At 45.0% G+C, this 17,028-nt stretch overlaps 1 protein-coding gene across 1 annotated transcript in view; it reads left to right on the top strand.

The window, feature by feature from the left end:
• Positions 1 to 16,005, top strand: part of LOC122553809 (kunitz-type protease inhibitor 1-like) — a 66,229-nt gene extending 50,224 nt beyond the window's left edge. The window contains exons 5-10 of the mRNA XM_043698159.1: positions 453 to 488; positions 2,370 to 2,495; positions 4,707 to 4,757; positions 5,775 to 5,945; positions 10,499 to 10,558; positions 11,315 to 16,005. Coding sequence (XP_043554094.1) covers positions 453 to 488; positions 2,370 to 2,495; positions 4,707 to 4,757; positions 5,775 to 5,945; positions 10,499 to 10,558; positions 11,315 to 11,490 — 620 coding nt within the window. The 3' untranslated portion in view covers positions 11,491 to 16,005. The remainder of the gene's footprint in view (positions 1 to 452; positions 489 to 2,369; positions 2,496 to 4,706; positions 4,758 to 5,774; positions 5,946 to 10,498; positions 10,559 to 11,314) is intronic.
• The last annotated feature ends 1,023 nt before the right edge of the window (positions 16,006 to 17,028 follow it).

The raw sequence follows: 17,028 nt of genomic DNA on the forward strand, positions 1-17,028 counted from the left end.
CTCTCTCTCTCTGCGCCCGCAGAGGGCGCTCTCTCGCGCTCGCTCGCTCTCTCTCTCTCTGCGCCCGCAGAGGGCGCTCTCCCCCGCCCCCCCCCCAACCCCAGCTCATGCTCTGTCTCCCTTGCACCTGCTCTCCCTGATTATTGTGAAGTGTTTGTGTTGGGATAGATACATATTTGCTTTTGCCAATAATTTGGAAATCTCCCAAATCCATGCTATATATGCAATATGTAATTAGCTTGGTCTGTTTTATTTCATTTCTTCACTTGTAGGCATTCGATTTGTTTTCAAAAGCCAACCTGTAACTTTGTGCTCATTTGAGTGTAAGACCACCATGCTTAACAAAACACGACATATCAAACCAGGGTTTGGTCTGATATTGGGCTTCTCCAATAGTAACATCCACTGGGGTCCTTGTAAAGGTACTGACTGTTCATTGTTCTTTCTTCCAGCAAACAAAAAGTCTTCAGGCAGATCAGGCTTGCCACGTGAGTACCACTTCAGTGTATATATTATCCCTTCCTAATTGCTCACACTAAGAAAAGGACTTGTACTTTAGTAATTCTTTTCACTTGTTCAGGATGTCTCAAAATACTTCAAAGACAATCAAGTGTCAGCACTATAACGCAGGAAATTTGCAACAGCAATTTCCCAAAGCAGAATTGAGGCAAAAGACCAGCTAAACTGTTCCAAGTATTGGTTGAGGGATAAATATGGTCCCGGAATGCGGGGAGAACTGTCCAGAGAACTTCTCTGAGACGTACCAGGTAGATTTTAATCCAAGATAGACCAAACCTCAGCTTAATGAAAGACCAGGCCTCAGTATTACACTGAGTGACAGTGAAGGCTTTTGTAACGCAATACTTCCAAAGTCAGATAACCCATTTAAAATGCTTCCTTTATTCCTTTCTGTGCCGAAGATGTTAACTAATCTCTCTCCTAGCAACCACCACTGCTAATAACAGAGCATAGTTTCATCAATTCAAATTCCAAGCAGTTGCCACCGAGTATTACCACTCTATCCTCTTCCTTTTATAATGCTCTTGAAGATGCCAATCAGTAGCCAATAGGCCATCCTGTGACTCCGCGTTCAAAACCATTGTGGTTGGGATCACTGCACATGGACGATGTGGAGCCAATTGATGGGGAATTGATGATTGCTCTCTTTGGGAGCACTGACCTCAGTTGGAGCTGATTCAAGTTATAAATGTAAAGTGATGGAACTGTTTAGCAGGAGGTTGCTGTGCATTGCCATAATCCAGTAAACTACAAATCAGCATAGAATCAGGAGGCAAGGTTTCTGACTGACTATCTTTCTCGATGACCTAGAAGGCAATGATGACCCAAATGCGACGTCCCAAAGGTCCATTTAGTGAGAGATATGTGGGAAAAGAAATTCAGATGAAGTGTTAAGGTCTTAGGTTAAACCTGAATCTTTGGCTGGATGGTGGAAAACCATTCCTCATCCGAGGAGTCAGGTCAGAGTCAGGGGGTGGCATGGTGGCTCTGTGATTGGCCCTGCTGTCTCTGTGTCAGGAACCTCCGGTTTGATTCCACCCTTGGGCAACTGTCTATATGGAGTTTGCATGTTCTCCCAATGTCTGCGTGGGTTTCCTCCGGTTTCTCCCACAGTCCAAAGATATGCAGGTTAGGTGAGGTAGCCATGGGAAATGCAGGGCTACAGGGCTAGGGAAAGGGTGTGGGTCTGGGTGGGCTGCACTTCAAGGGTTGGTGTGGACTCAATCCGGCCTTAACATAGAATTCACCAACTTCCAAATGAGAGGAAGCTTGGATGGAGCAGAAATGTACGAGAAAGCACGAGCCCGCCAGGCTGAATGGCCTGTCTTACTGCTGCCTCGTCTATCCTGTTTGCATTGAATAGTCGGCTGAGCTGAACTGCCAGCTAATAAGAGTGCGAGGATGCCTTGGCAATGAGCGCTCTGGCCGAAGTACATCTGCTCACTGAGGTGCAAAGGACCAGCTGAACGACTGAAAGAAATCTCCGGCTGATCCCTTGTCTCTGAAGTCTAAGCTTTTGATGGAAGACGGGCGAAACTCGGGCTTTTATGACCTGGCTAGGAGGTTCCTGAGAAGGTGCTGCAAAGTAAATTGCATGAGAACAAAATGGTATAAATTCAAGCCGGTAAATTTAGGCCTAAAAAACACATTGCGATTAAATCAGGGTAGTTCAGTCAAGGCCGAGAGGGGAGAAAAAGCAAGGCTGGCTTTTTCGGTTGGATGTGAAGCATTTAACCAGGCACAGCCTCAACGTGTGTAAACCCTCAGTGCTCAAAGATTGGGGAGTGTTTGAACTTTTGACTCTCACCTCTGCATGGCCCCCTCTCACTTGTCCTTTCACTCCTCTGCAGAATGCATAGGGAACTGCGGTGAGGGCCAGTTCAAATGTGATGATAACTGCTGCATTGACAGTAACCTAGAGTGTGATGAAACTCCACATTGCAAAGATAAATCGGATGAGGCCAGTTGCAAACACAGTGAGTACACCCTTCAGATATGAGTCAATCCTCTATCAGGTGATCCTGCTCCGGTCCAGATCAGGTTCGAGAATCCACATCATCGACAGAGGGCTGCTCAGCCCATCACATCAGCAATTTGGCCCTTTTTCACTTGCTATTTTTCCTGCTTTTTCTCCATACCCAAGAACCTTTCAGCGTCGGAGGAGCCTGTGATTGCTTTTTGAGGGCTGCCCACTTATTCCCAACTCCCTGCAACACTCACTCCTTTGAATCTTTATCCACTGACATTCTGAAAAATGGTCAGTGGATTCTGCTTCCGCACCCCTTTGTGTGTGTGTGTGTGTGTGTGTGTGTCTGTCTGTCTGTCTCTAACTAAATGACTTGAATCCTTTGTGTAAAAAGGAAAGTTAAGCCGTTTGCAGAGGTAAGAGGTGAAAACATTTTCAAGCTAGTTGGGGAGGCTGAAGGGAAAAGCATTACGGCCGAAAGAAAAGTCTTCCAGCCCCACAACAGACGAGAGAGCAGTCAGCACCATGATGCAAATGGCTGTTCAAAATGGGGACGAATACCAAAGTTGAACAGTAGTTATAAGGCAGGAGTTAAGCCATACGTTTTCAAGCATAAGCATATCTTTACGAATGAGTTGGCAGAGCTAAGTGGGCTAAATAGACTCAAAAACACATTCCCAATGATTGAAGATGCTCACCTCCACATCCAAACAAATGCCAGGGAGGAGATTTAATTAATGACCATTGTTCTAGCATTAGTGGACGCTGGCAAGGGGACTAATAAATTGACAACAGGCTAAAGAAGGGTCTATATTCCAAAACGTTGTTAATAGATACACAAGCAGCATCAGATCACATAGTTTCACTTCTTGTCTTCACGAAAATTAATAGAATCAATTATCAGGAGTAAATTTGAGGAATTTCTCTACCATCAGCATCTGATTAACATGAGGCTGCATGGAATCCAACTGGGAAAATTGCTGCCTGAATCTCTCCCCACCTTTTTGAGAAAACTGGTGTTTTCTGATATACCCCTTTTTTTTTAAATGTTGTTCCTGGATGGGAGTCAGGTGACTATCAGCCAAGCTCAGCAGTGCCACCAGGAGAGGTGGCCACCAATGGGTTTGCACCTGGCAACCTACAGACTGTGGCAAAGCCCTATGTCATAGCACCCCTCAACTTCATTCAAAGGTGTTTGAAAGCGATAGTCATCTGATTGAGGAGCTGAAAACATCAAGCCCCGTTATGGGAGTTATGACCGTGAGGGCTGGGTAGAATGGAATGAGTGCTTGTGGTTGGCATCATCATGGTTTTGAGTATTATTGGAACTCCAGGTGCCAGGAACAGCCATGTATGTTCGCTTGGCTAACACGTTGTCAACTGGCATATTGCAGGGTTTGTCCCATTACTGAGGAGTGACCACCAGATGGAGCCAGTACTGGTTTGCATCTGACAGCACTGACAATCCACCAAACACAGGCCGGTGTGCAAGGAATTAGTGCCTAAAAATGATGGCTAACCCTTAGGCTTCACAGGAACTCGACTGGCAGTGTTTCATCTCCCGTTCCTATTCTGACAGGTAACAGTTTGCCCACTGGGGCCAGAATGGTCAAATTGTGTTAAGCATAGGCAGGAAACAACTACAGATACACTTCCATTGTCTGGCACTACCTTGCAATTAGCAAGAGAACATCTAGATGATGCCTGTCCTTTTATTTTTTTTTCCCTGTTTACATTATTTTATTAAACAAATTACAAAAACAGTTTACAACAAACAATTACATTTACAGCTGCATACAAGAGACAGCAATTTTACAAGGGAGAGGAGCAGCAAAGCCAAGCCCCAAACCCTACCATTCAAACAGTTTACAGGGACATGAGGACAAACCTCAAATCCCAGTTTGCCTGTCCTTTTATTCTCTCCTCCTGTTTCCAATTGGATACTTCTGTTGATTCACCTTGGGGTTTGAGCCCAGAACCCTCCTGCCTTTTCCGTTGTGTCATTGTCCTTCAAAGTCCGAGTTGCACCCAGTCCAGGAAGTGAAGGCCCAGTGTCTGTATCTGTCTATTCTTTCTCAACCTGCTGCCTCAGTATATCTGAGCTCAGTCTTGCATTATCCTGAGGAACTTTTCTCTTCTGTCTTTTCATGTATAGCGCGGCAGGAAGAGGTTGACGTGAATTTATTGTAACCAATTCATCTTTTGACATTTTGTTTTGCAGTAAGGGAACGATTCAACAAACTGCTGGATATAAATATTCCCAAGGAGAAAGGTAAATGTTTCAATGGAAGATGTGCAGTACACATTAGATTCCCTGCACTGTTTAATTATCATGGCGAGTGTCATGACGATGGACAGGAAAGCCGGGGCAATCCCTGCCACTGGCATTTTCTGATAGATCCCTTTTAAAAGATGGTCACCTGATCCCCACCAGGAAACTGTCAGCCAAGCACCAGATCTGGCTGCTCAACAGTGCCACCAGCAGAGGTGGTCACCAGTGGTACTGCGCCTGGAAGATCTGGCTTTCAAACATAAGTCGGCCTGTGTTTACTGGGACCTCGCCAAGGAGAATGTGGGTTTTGGAGAGGTGAGGGCAGGCATGTTCTGCCAGATGAAGGAGCGCCTAAATAGTTGGCCATCATCCCTTACCATCGCGCCAATGGGAAGAGCATCAGTGTTTACATTCAGATGGAGAAGATCTTGCCATGCAGAAAGACGGCCTGAGTTGTTCACTTATAAAACCCAATGGGCCTTTGCAAGGGTACATCTTCCTCACCCTTCCCCAAATGGAAAGGTGACTGATGCTCTAAACCCCAGCTTCCCTCACTGGTTTAGAGGTCCCATTCCTTATGCCTACCTCCTCCCCAGAGAGCTGGTAAAACTTGGCCCATTGCTACTGACGGGATAGCCCACTGCAAATGCATGGACTCTCTGGGTCTGTTCCTCTATCCAATAATATCACTGCAGTTTCATTGAAATGTCATTATTGAACAGAGGAACTGTTGAACCATATCCAATTGGGATGTATTTGGGAGGGTGATCTCTAGGGGAAGTGAGAGAGAGAGAGAGAAAACATTTCTATGTGAGATGATGTGGGATACTCAACATAGAAACGGGCTGTTTGACACAAACACTCCATGCCGTACTTCTCTTCCACATCCTTGCCTGTGCACCCCTCCTCGTTTGTCGCTCTCTCTCTTGAACACTGTGTCTCTGAGGTTCTCTGAACAATGAGTGGTTGTGGTGGCTGCGTTTTGGAGAATTAACTGGTGTTGTCTCTTGCTTCCAGCTCGCTGTGTGTACCCGCCCATCACTGGCCAATGCCGAGCTGACTTCAGCCGTTTTTACTACAATCCCTACACCGTGTCCTGCGAGCGCTTCACATACGGAGGCTGTGACGGTAACGAGAACCGCTTTGAAACAGAGAAGGCGTGCTTGAGTGCCTGCAAGGGGGTCACAGGTAGGACCACGGTATCTGCTGACTATCACGTGCAGCCTCCACCCCAATGCCCTCGGCGCCAATGTGACATCTCCATTCCCTCCCATTGTACTGCATCCCAATGCAGCGAATACCTTCCCAGTGGATCAAACCACTTCCTTTTTCACTCCTATTGGACAAAGCCAGTTAAACTTGAAGCCTATTCTCTGACCTGTCATTTGTGAATGGTCAGGCACTGTGTACCCTCCACCCTCAGGGCCTGATGCTGGCCTGAGTGTGGACTTTGAGCCTCATTTCAATGCATTCAGGTGACTGTGGCATCTCCTTGAAGATGCTTGACTGTTTCAAACGACACATCCAAGACAGTTTGCCCCCTGACCCTTAGGAGGGAGTGAGCTGGGTGGAGTATTGCTTGCTTTGACTTGAAACAAATAGTGTTGCCTTTTCAGTGAGACCTACTGACGGCTACAACAACTACGTGCATGTACGTAGCACCTTGACTGGGACTAAAAGATGCTTTACAGCAGCGGTATCAAACAAAGATACTGAAACACACTGGGAAATGTTAGGACAAGAGATCAAAAACACTTGGGCAGAGAGGTAGGGTTTAAAGAACTGCTTGGAGAGGTGTTGTGTTATAGAGAGAATTTCAGAGCATAGAGATGCAACCAATGGTAATGGACATGAGGGGGACAGATTTTGCAAATACTCACTGAGATTACAAAGGGCTGAAGACATGGAGAGATTTGGAATTGAGGATAAGAATTAGCAATTTTTGAGAAGATTTTGTAACTCAGGTTGATAAGTAAGTCAGCTCGCTGAGCTGGAAGGTTTGTTTTTCAGATGTTTCGTCACCATAATAGGTAACATCATCAGTGAGAGTCTCTGGTGAAGGGCTGCTGGTATGTCCCGCCTCTCTATTTATAGGCCTTGGTTTCTGAAAGTGGGTGATGTCATTTCCGGTTCTTTTTTCAAAGGAAGGTAAATGGGCTCTAAGTCGATGTGTTCAGGCGGGACATACCACCAACTCTTCACCAGAGACTCTCACTGATGATGTTACCTAGTATGGTGACGAAACGTCTGAAAACAAACCTTCTAGCTTAGCGAGCTAACTTACATACTTAAGGACAAGAATTTTTAAAGTTACGGCACTTTTAACTTGGAGTTATCATACGATCAATGAGTACAGGGGCCAGGGAGGATGGGGACGGACTGAGTTAAGAATATGGGCACGCAAGTTTTATTTAAACTGGGCTGTCTCTTCATATGGGGTATAGAAGAATGAGAGGTGACTAGATCAAAGTGTATAAAATCCTGGATGGTCTTGAGGTGAACATGGAAAGGATATTTCCTCTTGAGTGAGTCCAAACTAGGGGGCACGGTTTTAAAATTAGAGGGTACCCTATCAGGATCTTTCTCTCCAAGGGTGTGAGAACATTGGAAGGAGTTGGAGGCCGGGTCATTTAAGTATTTTTAAGGTGGAGGTGAATAGATTCTTGCTACGCAATACAATCAAGGGAGATAGACAGGAATGTGGAATTGGTTTGGCTTTCCAATCAGCCCAATTAAATCACAGAGCAGGCTTGAGGGGCCAAATGGCCTGTTTTTATGCCTAGTTCCTATGTTCATAAACCTGAACAGGGTAGATCCAATGACTACTGCTCTGTAGGCAGCCCAGTCTCTCAGCCCTGCAAGTATTAAATCAAGGAATAGGTGATCGTTCAGTCGCACTGTTGTCTTCCAGGTGTCAGCTGTGGCTCATTGGGTAGCCGCCTTACCCCTGAATCAGAAAGTTTTGGGTTCGGCACCCATGCCAGAGACTTGAGTAAATAATTCAGGCTGAAAACTTCAGTGGGATGTAGCAGGAAATTGCAATAAACTCATTGCTGTTACTACATTCCAGTTGTGATTACATTTCAAAACTACCTGATTGGCTGGAGTGTACTTTGAGAAAGTCAGTGATTGAGCAAGCTACCAAGTAACTACAGGTTTTGTTCTTTCCTAGTTCATCTGAGGCTCTTGAGATTGACAGGGTACTCATCGAGTCATAGAGATGTACAACACAGAAACAGACCCTTTGGTCCAACTTGTCTATGCAGCCCAGATATCCTAAATTCATCTAGTCCCATTTGCCAGCACTTGGCCCCAAACCCTCTAACCCCTACTTACTCATGTACTCATCCAAATGTCTTTTTTGATGTCGCAATTGTACCAGCCTCCACCACTTCCTCTAGCAGCTCATTCCATACACGTACCACCCTCTGTGTGGCAAAGTTGCCCCATAGGTTCCTTTTTAAAACTTTCCCCTCTCACTCGAAACCTATGCCTTCTAGTTCTGGACTCCCCACCCCAGGGAAAAGACTTGTTTAGATTAGATTAGATTACTTTTAGATTACTTACAGTCTGGAAACAGGCCCTTCAGCCCAACAAGTCCACACCGACCCGCTGAAGCGCAACCCACCCATTCCCCTATATTTACCCCTTTACCTAACACTACGGGCAATTTAGCATGGCCAATTCACCTAATCTGCACATCTTTGGACTGTGGGAGGAAACCGGAGCATCCGGAGGAAAACCACGCAGACACGGAGAGAATGTGCGAACTTCACACAGTCAGTCGCCTGAGTCGGGAATTGAACCCAGGTCTCTGGCGCTGTGAGGCAGCAGTGATAACCACTGTGCCACCGTGCCGCCCCATATAGACCTTGTCTATTTACCCTATCCATGCCACTCATGATTTGATAAAACCTCTATAAGATTACCCCTCAGCCTCTGACACTCCAGGGAAAACAGCCCCAGCCTATTCAGCCTCTCCCGGTAGCTCAGACTTTCCAAACCCTGACAGCATAATTGTAAATCTTTTCTGAACCCTTTTCAAGTTTCACAACATCCTTCCTATAGGACGGAGACCAGAATTGCACGCAGTATTCCAACAGTGGCCTAACCAATGTCTTGAACAGCCGCAGCATGACCTCCCAATTCCTAGACTCAATGCTCTGACCAATAAAGGAAAGCATATCAAACACCAGCTTCACTATCCTATCTACCTGCGACTGCACTTTCGAGGAGCTATGAACCTGCACTCCAAGGTCTCTTTGTTCAGCAACACCCCCTAGGACCTTACCATAAAGTGTATAAGTCCTGCCCTGATTTGCCTTTCCAAAATGCAGTACTTCACATTTATCTAAATTAAACTCTAAATTTATCTAAATTTATCTAAATTTCCAACTCCTCAGCCCATTGGCCTATCTGGTCAAGATCCCATTGTAATCTGAGATAACCTTTGCTGTCCACTACACCTCCAATTTCGGTGTCATCTGCAAACTTACTAACTGTATCTCCTATGTTCACATCCAAAGCAATTATGTAAATGACAAAAAGCAGTGGTTCCTGCACCGATCCTTGTGGCACTCCACTGGTCACAGGCCTCCAGTCTGAAAAGCAACCCTCCACCACCACCCTCTGTCTTCTACCTTCGAGCCAGTTCTGTATCCAAATGGCTGGTTCTCCCTGCTTTCCGTGAGATTGGTTCACAAAGGTTTAATCTCCAATGAGGAACTTTTCAAACACCTTACTGAAGTCCATATAGATCATGTCCCATTGCTTTGCCCTCATCAATCCTCTTTGTTACTTCAGAAGACTCAATGAAGTTTGTGAGACATGATTTCCCATGCACACAGCCGTGTTGACTATTTCTAATCAGTCCTTGCCTTTCCAAATGCATATAAAGCCTGTCCCTCAGGATTCCCTCCAGCAATGCCCACCACCGATGTCAGGCTTACAGGTCTATAGTTTGCTGGCTTTTCCTTTACTACCTTTCTTGAATAGTAGCACCACGTAAGCCAACCTGGACAGAGTTTGACATGGGAACAGGAATAAGGCCATTGAATTTGTAACAGACCGGAGCAGCTGATTGGCATTCCCCTGTCCAAAAATCACAATTACTATGTGTAATCGTGTAGGCGTAATCCAGGGAACAGGAATTCAAATAAAGCCATGGCAACTTGAGAATTTGACTTTATTTTAAAAGTATCTGGAAATAGTGTTGAATTGTCATCAAAATCCAGTAACTTCATTAAATGGCTTTTTTGGAAAAAAGAATGTTCTGTCTTTGCCTGCCCATGATTCCAGACCAACATGGTCGACTGCCCGCTGAAATAGCCAAGCTGAATGGGCAAGCCACAATCAAACTCGCTACCGGTGGCCCTTCGATGAAGGACAGACTTTCTCTGGGAAATAAAGATCAATTGTAGACACCTTTTGCTGACAGTACTGGAAGCTAAAACAAACAAGACCCCAGCCTGACGAAGGAAAGGAAATCAACCTGGAGGTTTCTGTGGCTCCCCATGGCCTGGTGACCCTGCATTGCCTGTGTCTGTGTGCAGAGTACAGGGTCTTTCCGGGTGGCCCATTGCAATTCCCACTGCCCTGGCTGTTCGGACCATCCCACCCTGTCCCTGTTTGTGTGATCCATTTTGAGCAGGTTTCACGCTGTCTGTTTCCTGCTGGATCAGTCTTTGTTTGGAATGATGTTCTGACCCCATGTCATCCTTGCTGTTTTTATTTAATTATAGGAAAGGATGTGTTTTCCCGAGGCTTCTTTGAAAGGCAGAAAGAAGAAAAGCATTCAAATGGTGAGTTTTTTTTCCCTTGCTGAGGGGGTAGTAAGGAGGCTAAAAGGTGGTTTTCACAGTGAAGTTAATGGTGGAGGAAAATGGATTGGATGTAGGAAGCATATGGAGGGTAGGGAGGACTTAGGGAAGGAGTGATGTTGAGCAGGATGAAGGGTTGGCAGGGAGTGACAATGGAGAGAGATGAAGGATGGAGAGGGATTAGGAAGAGAGTGACTATGTGAAGGGTTAGGAAGGGTGTGATAGTGGGGAGGGATAAAGAGTCTTGGAATTCCTGGAGTGCAGAAAGAGGCCATTGGGCCGATTGAGTCTCAGAAAAGCATCGCATCCATTCCTGTCGTCCTGCATGGGGCTATGTGAAGGGTGAAGGGTTAGGAAGGGAGTGATAGTGGGGAGGGATTAAGAGTCTTGGAATTCCTGGAGTGCAGAAAGAGGCCATTGGGCCGATTAAGTCTCAGAAAAGCATCGCATCCATTCCTGTCGTCCTGCATGGGGATTTTTACCATGGCTAACCCAGCAGACATGGGGAGAACGTGCAAACTCCAAGGCCAGAATCGAACCAGGTCCCTGGTGTTTTGAGGTGGCAGAGCTAACCACTGAGCCACCATGCCAAGTGGGATAGATTAGGAAGGGAGTGACAGTGGAGAGGGATGAAGTGTGGAGAGGTATTAGGGAGGTGGTGACAGTAGAGAGGCATTAGGAATTGTTAGGGTGTTATACCCCCCCTCTCTCCTTCCTGAACCATCTCTGTCTCTGAAGCTGGCATTGCCATTGCCGTGGTCCTAGCCATCTGTATTGCTGTGGTACTAGCCCTCGTGGTCTACTACCTGCTGAAGATGAAGAAGCAGAACCGCCGGCAAACCAGTCTGCCCAGTTCCACCGATTCCACGGATGAAGCAAAGAAACTGGTGGCATTGAATTCGAAACCAGTCTGAGGCGGGCAGTGGCGATAATCCTCCCTTTAAGACTGTGGGTTGTTGGGGGTGGGGAGGGAGGGAGGGAGGGAAGGAAGCATCAGGGCATGAGCTGACACATTCCTCTTTATAGATTATAAAAACAATATTTCCTTTGAGCACCTGGATTCCTTATGGATGAGGTTGCACTGACAGACATTTTGTTTAGTCTGTACAGGTACTGGTCTGGTCGCCCAATTGTCAAAACTAGATTTGGCCCTGCTTGAGTAAACAACTTTTTCATTCCTCTGTGGGAGTTCCTGCTCACACTGTCCTCCGTTTCTTGCTGCACTGAGAGTCAACAGTACCTGCCCCATGGTGAGCACGCAATTGGCCGTTTCCTCTGAATGGCTAGGAATCGGGGGCGTTGAACTAAGCAAGTCAGCTTTCAGGGCTGCTAGATACAATCTGGGAGATGGGGAATATTGGGAATTAAAGGTGATAACAACATCCCGACCTGGGAGTGATCTTGACTTTCGACTTTTGAGTGCCTCCAACGTTCAGCCTCGGTGCACTGAGTCTTCTCATCGCGTGATGAGCTGGACCCCACAGTAAAAATGGGACAGAGCTTGTTTCTGACTATCACCCCCCCCCCCCCCCCCCCATTGCCCCATTCACAACTGCTGAATATCTGCCAAATGATTCATGCACTGGTTAGTGTTATTTCGCTGCTGGTAAACTGGGCTCTATCGGAGTGTGAAAATCGAACCACAGCAAAAGAAGTAAGTTGTATTTTTGTCAGTCCTGCCTTTTGCTTTTCCAGTTTGTATCCCTCCTCCCACCACCACTTCCACATATATTTTTCTTTATCTTTCTCACTCTTCCTGTTTGCTTTTGATTCCACTTTCTTTCTCTCTTACAACCGTCCCCCCTCACTCACCCTCCAAACACCAACAACACACCATTCCCAACACTTCCTGTCCCAAGGAAGATATCTCTTGCTTCCTTAAATCTAAAGACTTCATGGCTATTGCAAAAAGCATAGACTTCCTGGATCTTGGGGGTCTTCTCTATCTGACAACCCCCAGCCTGTAACTGTTGCTACAAAGTCTTTGTGACTCCATTATGTTCCTTCTACCTTGTCTCTTCAAAATGTTTCTCCTTGCTCTGTCAGAAACATTGCTCAGTAAAGTGTGTGTGTGTGTGTGTGTGGGGGGGGGTTCCTGGCTCTCCAATCTGGATCCCGGGCGGAAGCAGCTCGAAGATCTGCGAGCCAACCCTGGGATTGGATGGATGTGTCTGATTGCATGTACATCTGCTTCCCGTTTTCTGGTTTGGGGGACACTGTGAACAGAAAGGGAGGAGACACTCATGAGATCAATATGATGGCTTCCTGTAGAAGAAAATTGGAATTCTACAAAGTAGAGAACAGATTAATAATCTCAATGAATAATTAAATATGTACAGATAGAGATATCCATTGTGTTGTTCCTGTTTATTGGCTAGTTGTTGGGACTTATGATAAATACACCCCTAACTTATTTTTGTCAGCCAAGCAAGTGTCTGGCATACAGATGGAAACTCCTCACCATGTTGCACAGTTACTCATCTACATTATAGTCGTTGGCCATTGGAATGTGTCTTGCTCCCTTAAATTTAAAAACTTCATGGCTATTGCAGAAAGCCTAGAACTCCTCAAACAAGTGTGTGCAGGGTCTCTAGAAAGCTATCCAGCTCCAATGGCTCAATGGAAATCCTCGCTCTCATCCCCCCCCCCCACCATTATTCCTTGATAACCCTCTCCTTGCCGAAACTTGCCTGTTAATCCGTTAATAATCTGACAACGGAAGGGAAGTGGTTCCTCTCGCAGTCATCACTCGAAAACATTGGGTTACTACTGGTGATCTAGGCCATGTAATGGTACATGCAATCATACGCATTCCCCAATCTCATCGTGAGCAGCTTGTGTGAAAGTTGAGTTGTTCTGGTTGAGGTTTTTGTTCCCCTCCCCCATTGCTTATAAATCGGGAATTGATCCTCTGCTCATGGAGAGGCACACAGGGTCAAACTGTAGTGCCCATCCTTAGTCTCAGTTAGAATCATAGGCCCAACATCATCGCGTTTGCAGTCAGTCAATGAATGCATTTCTAATAACAAGTTCACTCCCTCAGGCTGAAGCGTCAAAGTCAATTTACCGTGTTGGAGCACTCAAAGGGTTAATTCAGGCTACTGTAATTGTAATGCTCCCAGCGTTTTTTTTAAATTAAGTTGTTTATTTACATTGAGCCACCGTAGAATTATTCCACAATATCCAATGCCATTCGAAGGAATACCAATCTGTGGCCCCGGAAACAGTATCGATAATTCCCTTCCATTCCAAATATATTGGATCCGGGGATGATGCTTAGCGGCTTCTGTCCCTGCTTTTCCTTTGAGAAGTCTGGTTTCTGGATGTCTAGGAACCATTAAGATTAAGTCCAAGGGAAGTCTAGGTTGCTATCATGCTGCGCTCTTCTTTCCACTACATTTTTATTAGCCACAGTTTTAACTTCTGTTTCCTGCAGAATCTATCTTGTCCTCCTACTCCAAGTTACTGAAGTGACATGTTAAGGTGCTACCCTTTGCAGCATCCGTTGGTACGTTTGTTTGAGGGGGAATAGGCTGAGCCTGATCCTGTCTATTTGTGTATATGATTTTGTACGTGGGGTGGGGTGTGTGTGTGTGTGTTTGTGTGTGCGTACGCAAGACATGAATCTGCGATTCAGATGTACTGGTGTCACAACTGCTAACTCAGCAGTACCCCGTTAACTCCACAAAGATTGGTGATCACACCTTTAATCCTTTCAGCTAAGCCTTGAGGCCATCAACTGCCTTTGGATTTGCAGCCAAATAATCCACACGACTAATTAACACTGAAACAGGGTCTGTGCACCATACCCTGAATCAACTATCGCAGGAACTATTTTGTATCTGGTTTCCCTTTTTTCTTTCTCCACTCTCCTATACATAGGCCTACCCCCAATCTCCAAAAATTGTTGATAGCATCAAGCTGCCTTGCCAGCAGTCAGGACTCGGTGGAAGCTCTTTGAGTCAAAATGTTCTGGGTTCAGGTCCATTCCAGAGACTCAAACACATGACCCAGGCTGACTGTCCCAGTGCAGTATTGAGACAGCGAGTGCTGTCTGCCAGGTGAGATCTTAAATTATATCTGCCCTCCTCAGTGGATGGCGAAGATCTCATCGACACCTCTTGAGGGAGAGCAAGAGAGTTCTTCTCCTCTGAATGCTGGTCAGTAATTACTTCCCAACCAACATCATTGAAGCGTAGTTTATCTATGCACGTCTCTTTGTGAAATCTTGCTATGTTTTTAAAAGAAATAAATTGCTGTGATGGATGTATTACACAGTGACTGGTTCAAAAACAATGACCTTTGCTTGTCGAAATCTCTGGAATAAGTATGATATAAATTCAGGACATATTTTTCTAAGCATTCCAGACACTTTGCAGAGAGAAAACGCATGCCTTGTATTGCCTGTACCGCATGAAGTTAAGAGTCCTTTTGAAAAGTGTGCGGGTCTTGGTGGATTGTGGTTTAACAAAGCTATTGTCTTGACTAAGTAGCCGAGAGCAGGGGCTAAAAAGCAGAATGCACAGAACAAAGGCAATCATCTGAACTTGACTAGCCACAATTTTACACAGTCAGAATGTCACCTATGAGTGAGAAGCAAGGTAGACCTCACAGGACAGAGTACATCTTACAGCATGCTGCATTCTCTGCAAACAATCCGTTTGACCAGCATACTACATCAAACAGCCTACAGAGTCTATTGTTTCTAAGAAAAGGTCTCTAGCACTACAGAGAACTGCCCAAGCCCAAATTCTTGTAACTTCACCAGTTTCAAGCCAAGTGAAGGCTCCTAGCAAATGCAGTGAGTGGAGAATATACACAGAACAACTTTGATCATCTGAACGAGACAGGTGGGGAGTAGTTTGCTTGGACAACTGATTGTTCGGATAACGTTTTTACGGGACCTTGAGATCCTGTTTGGATAATCTGAAATTCAAATAATTGATGTTCGGATAACTGAGGTTGTACATGATACAAATTAGAGTGTTGAAATTGATCCCATTTAGTTGCAGAAGATGTCATTGATGAGGAATATTCCCTATCATCTCCGTTCGGCCTAGAACTTATGTCCTGTGTACAGAATATTGTATGTTGGACGTACTTTGGCTTTAGCAATGTATATTATAAAGTGTCATTAAGCTTTCACTCACAAAAGGGAAAAATGAAACCTCTTCCCTTTTCACAGAAGCAATTTTGGCACAATATCAGTGCACATGCATATAGGCCTTTGTTTTTTAATGTGTTTTCTCTGGAAATCCTAATAATTTTGTCTGTCTTTAGGAAAGATGATTATGCTATATAATTTCTTTCTTGTAAGCGCCAAGTATTCTGTTTTGTTTAAATGCGATCTGTCTAGACTTGAATGTATTTTTTGCTTCCAGTTTCCATGTTTTATTTGTATATTAAAGTATGTATTTTTAGACCAAGGATCTAAATGAAAACCGTTCTTATTTTCTTTGATACCATGTCAAAATGTCAGGGTTTCCCAAAGTCAGAACGTTGTCTTCCTTCCCCCCCCCCCCCCCACCCCCACCTTAACTCAGGTTATTTTGTTCCCTCCTTCTGCAGTTAGAAGTCTTCACAATCCTTGTCTCTTTTTTTTTAGGTAGTCCTCAGTGAAGGTTTGCAATACTTTTCAAGCCTCAAAGTGGGGTCACAGTGGGGAAAGAAGTTTGGGGGAAGTGCTGCTATAGGGGTCATTCACAGCCCAGAAGCAATAAATTAAACCAAGTCCCGTTACATAAACACACAGCCAATACCAGGAGGAATGCCTTCACCCAGAGTTGAGAGCCTGTGGACCTCTGACACAGAAATCAGTTAAGGCCAAAACATTGAATATTTTCAAGAAGCAGATAGATATAGTTCTTAGGGCTTAAGGGAACAAAGCAGAAACTGGGTACTGAGTCGGATGATCAGCCATGATCATATTGAATGATGGTGCAAGCTTGAAGGGCTGAGTAGCCTACTCCTGCCCCTATTTTCTCTCTTTCTTTATCGAGTTCTGCTCCTAATGCTTTTAATGCTACATTTTTGGAGGTACTATCTTGTAGCTGAGGTTTTAAATGAAGGTGTCATTGGCTCCCTCTTGTGGACATAAGGACCAACAACACTATTTTGAAAAAGAAGAGTTAATGTCCTGGTGAATAATTATCCCTACATCACTGTAAGAGAATCCCTGCTTGTTAACAGTTATTTATGTGAGCTTCCTAAATGCAAATTGGCTTCTGTGCATCCTATCTTACAGTGGACTCCACTTAAAATAGTTTCTATTGATCGTAAAGCACTTTGAGAAAGACTTGCTAAAAAAGCATATTTTCCTTTTCTTGCAAGCCTAATGAAGGAATTTATCTGCTTTCTTTGCTCTGCCTCCCCCACTTCATAGTGCTGATATACCATACCCAGTAGCTGTCGAACCATGTGCAAACTGGTCTATGAGGTGCGAAATGAATACT

Source organism: Chiloscyllium plagiosum, chromosome 10, assembly GCF_004010195.1.
Source record: "Chiloscyllium plagiosum isolate BGI_BamShark_2017 chromosome 10, ASM401019v2, whole genome shotgun sequence".
NCBI lineage: Eukaryota > Metazoa > Chordata > Chondrichthyes > Orectolobiformes > Hemiscylliidae > Chiloscyllium > Chiloscyllium plagiosum.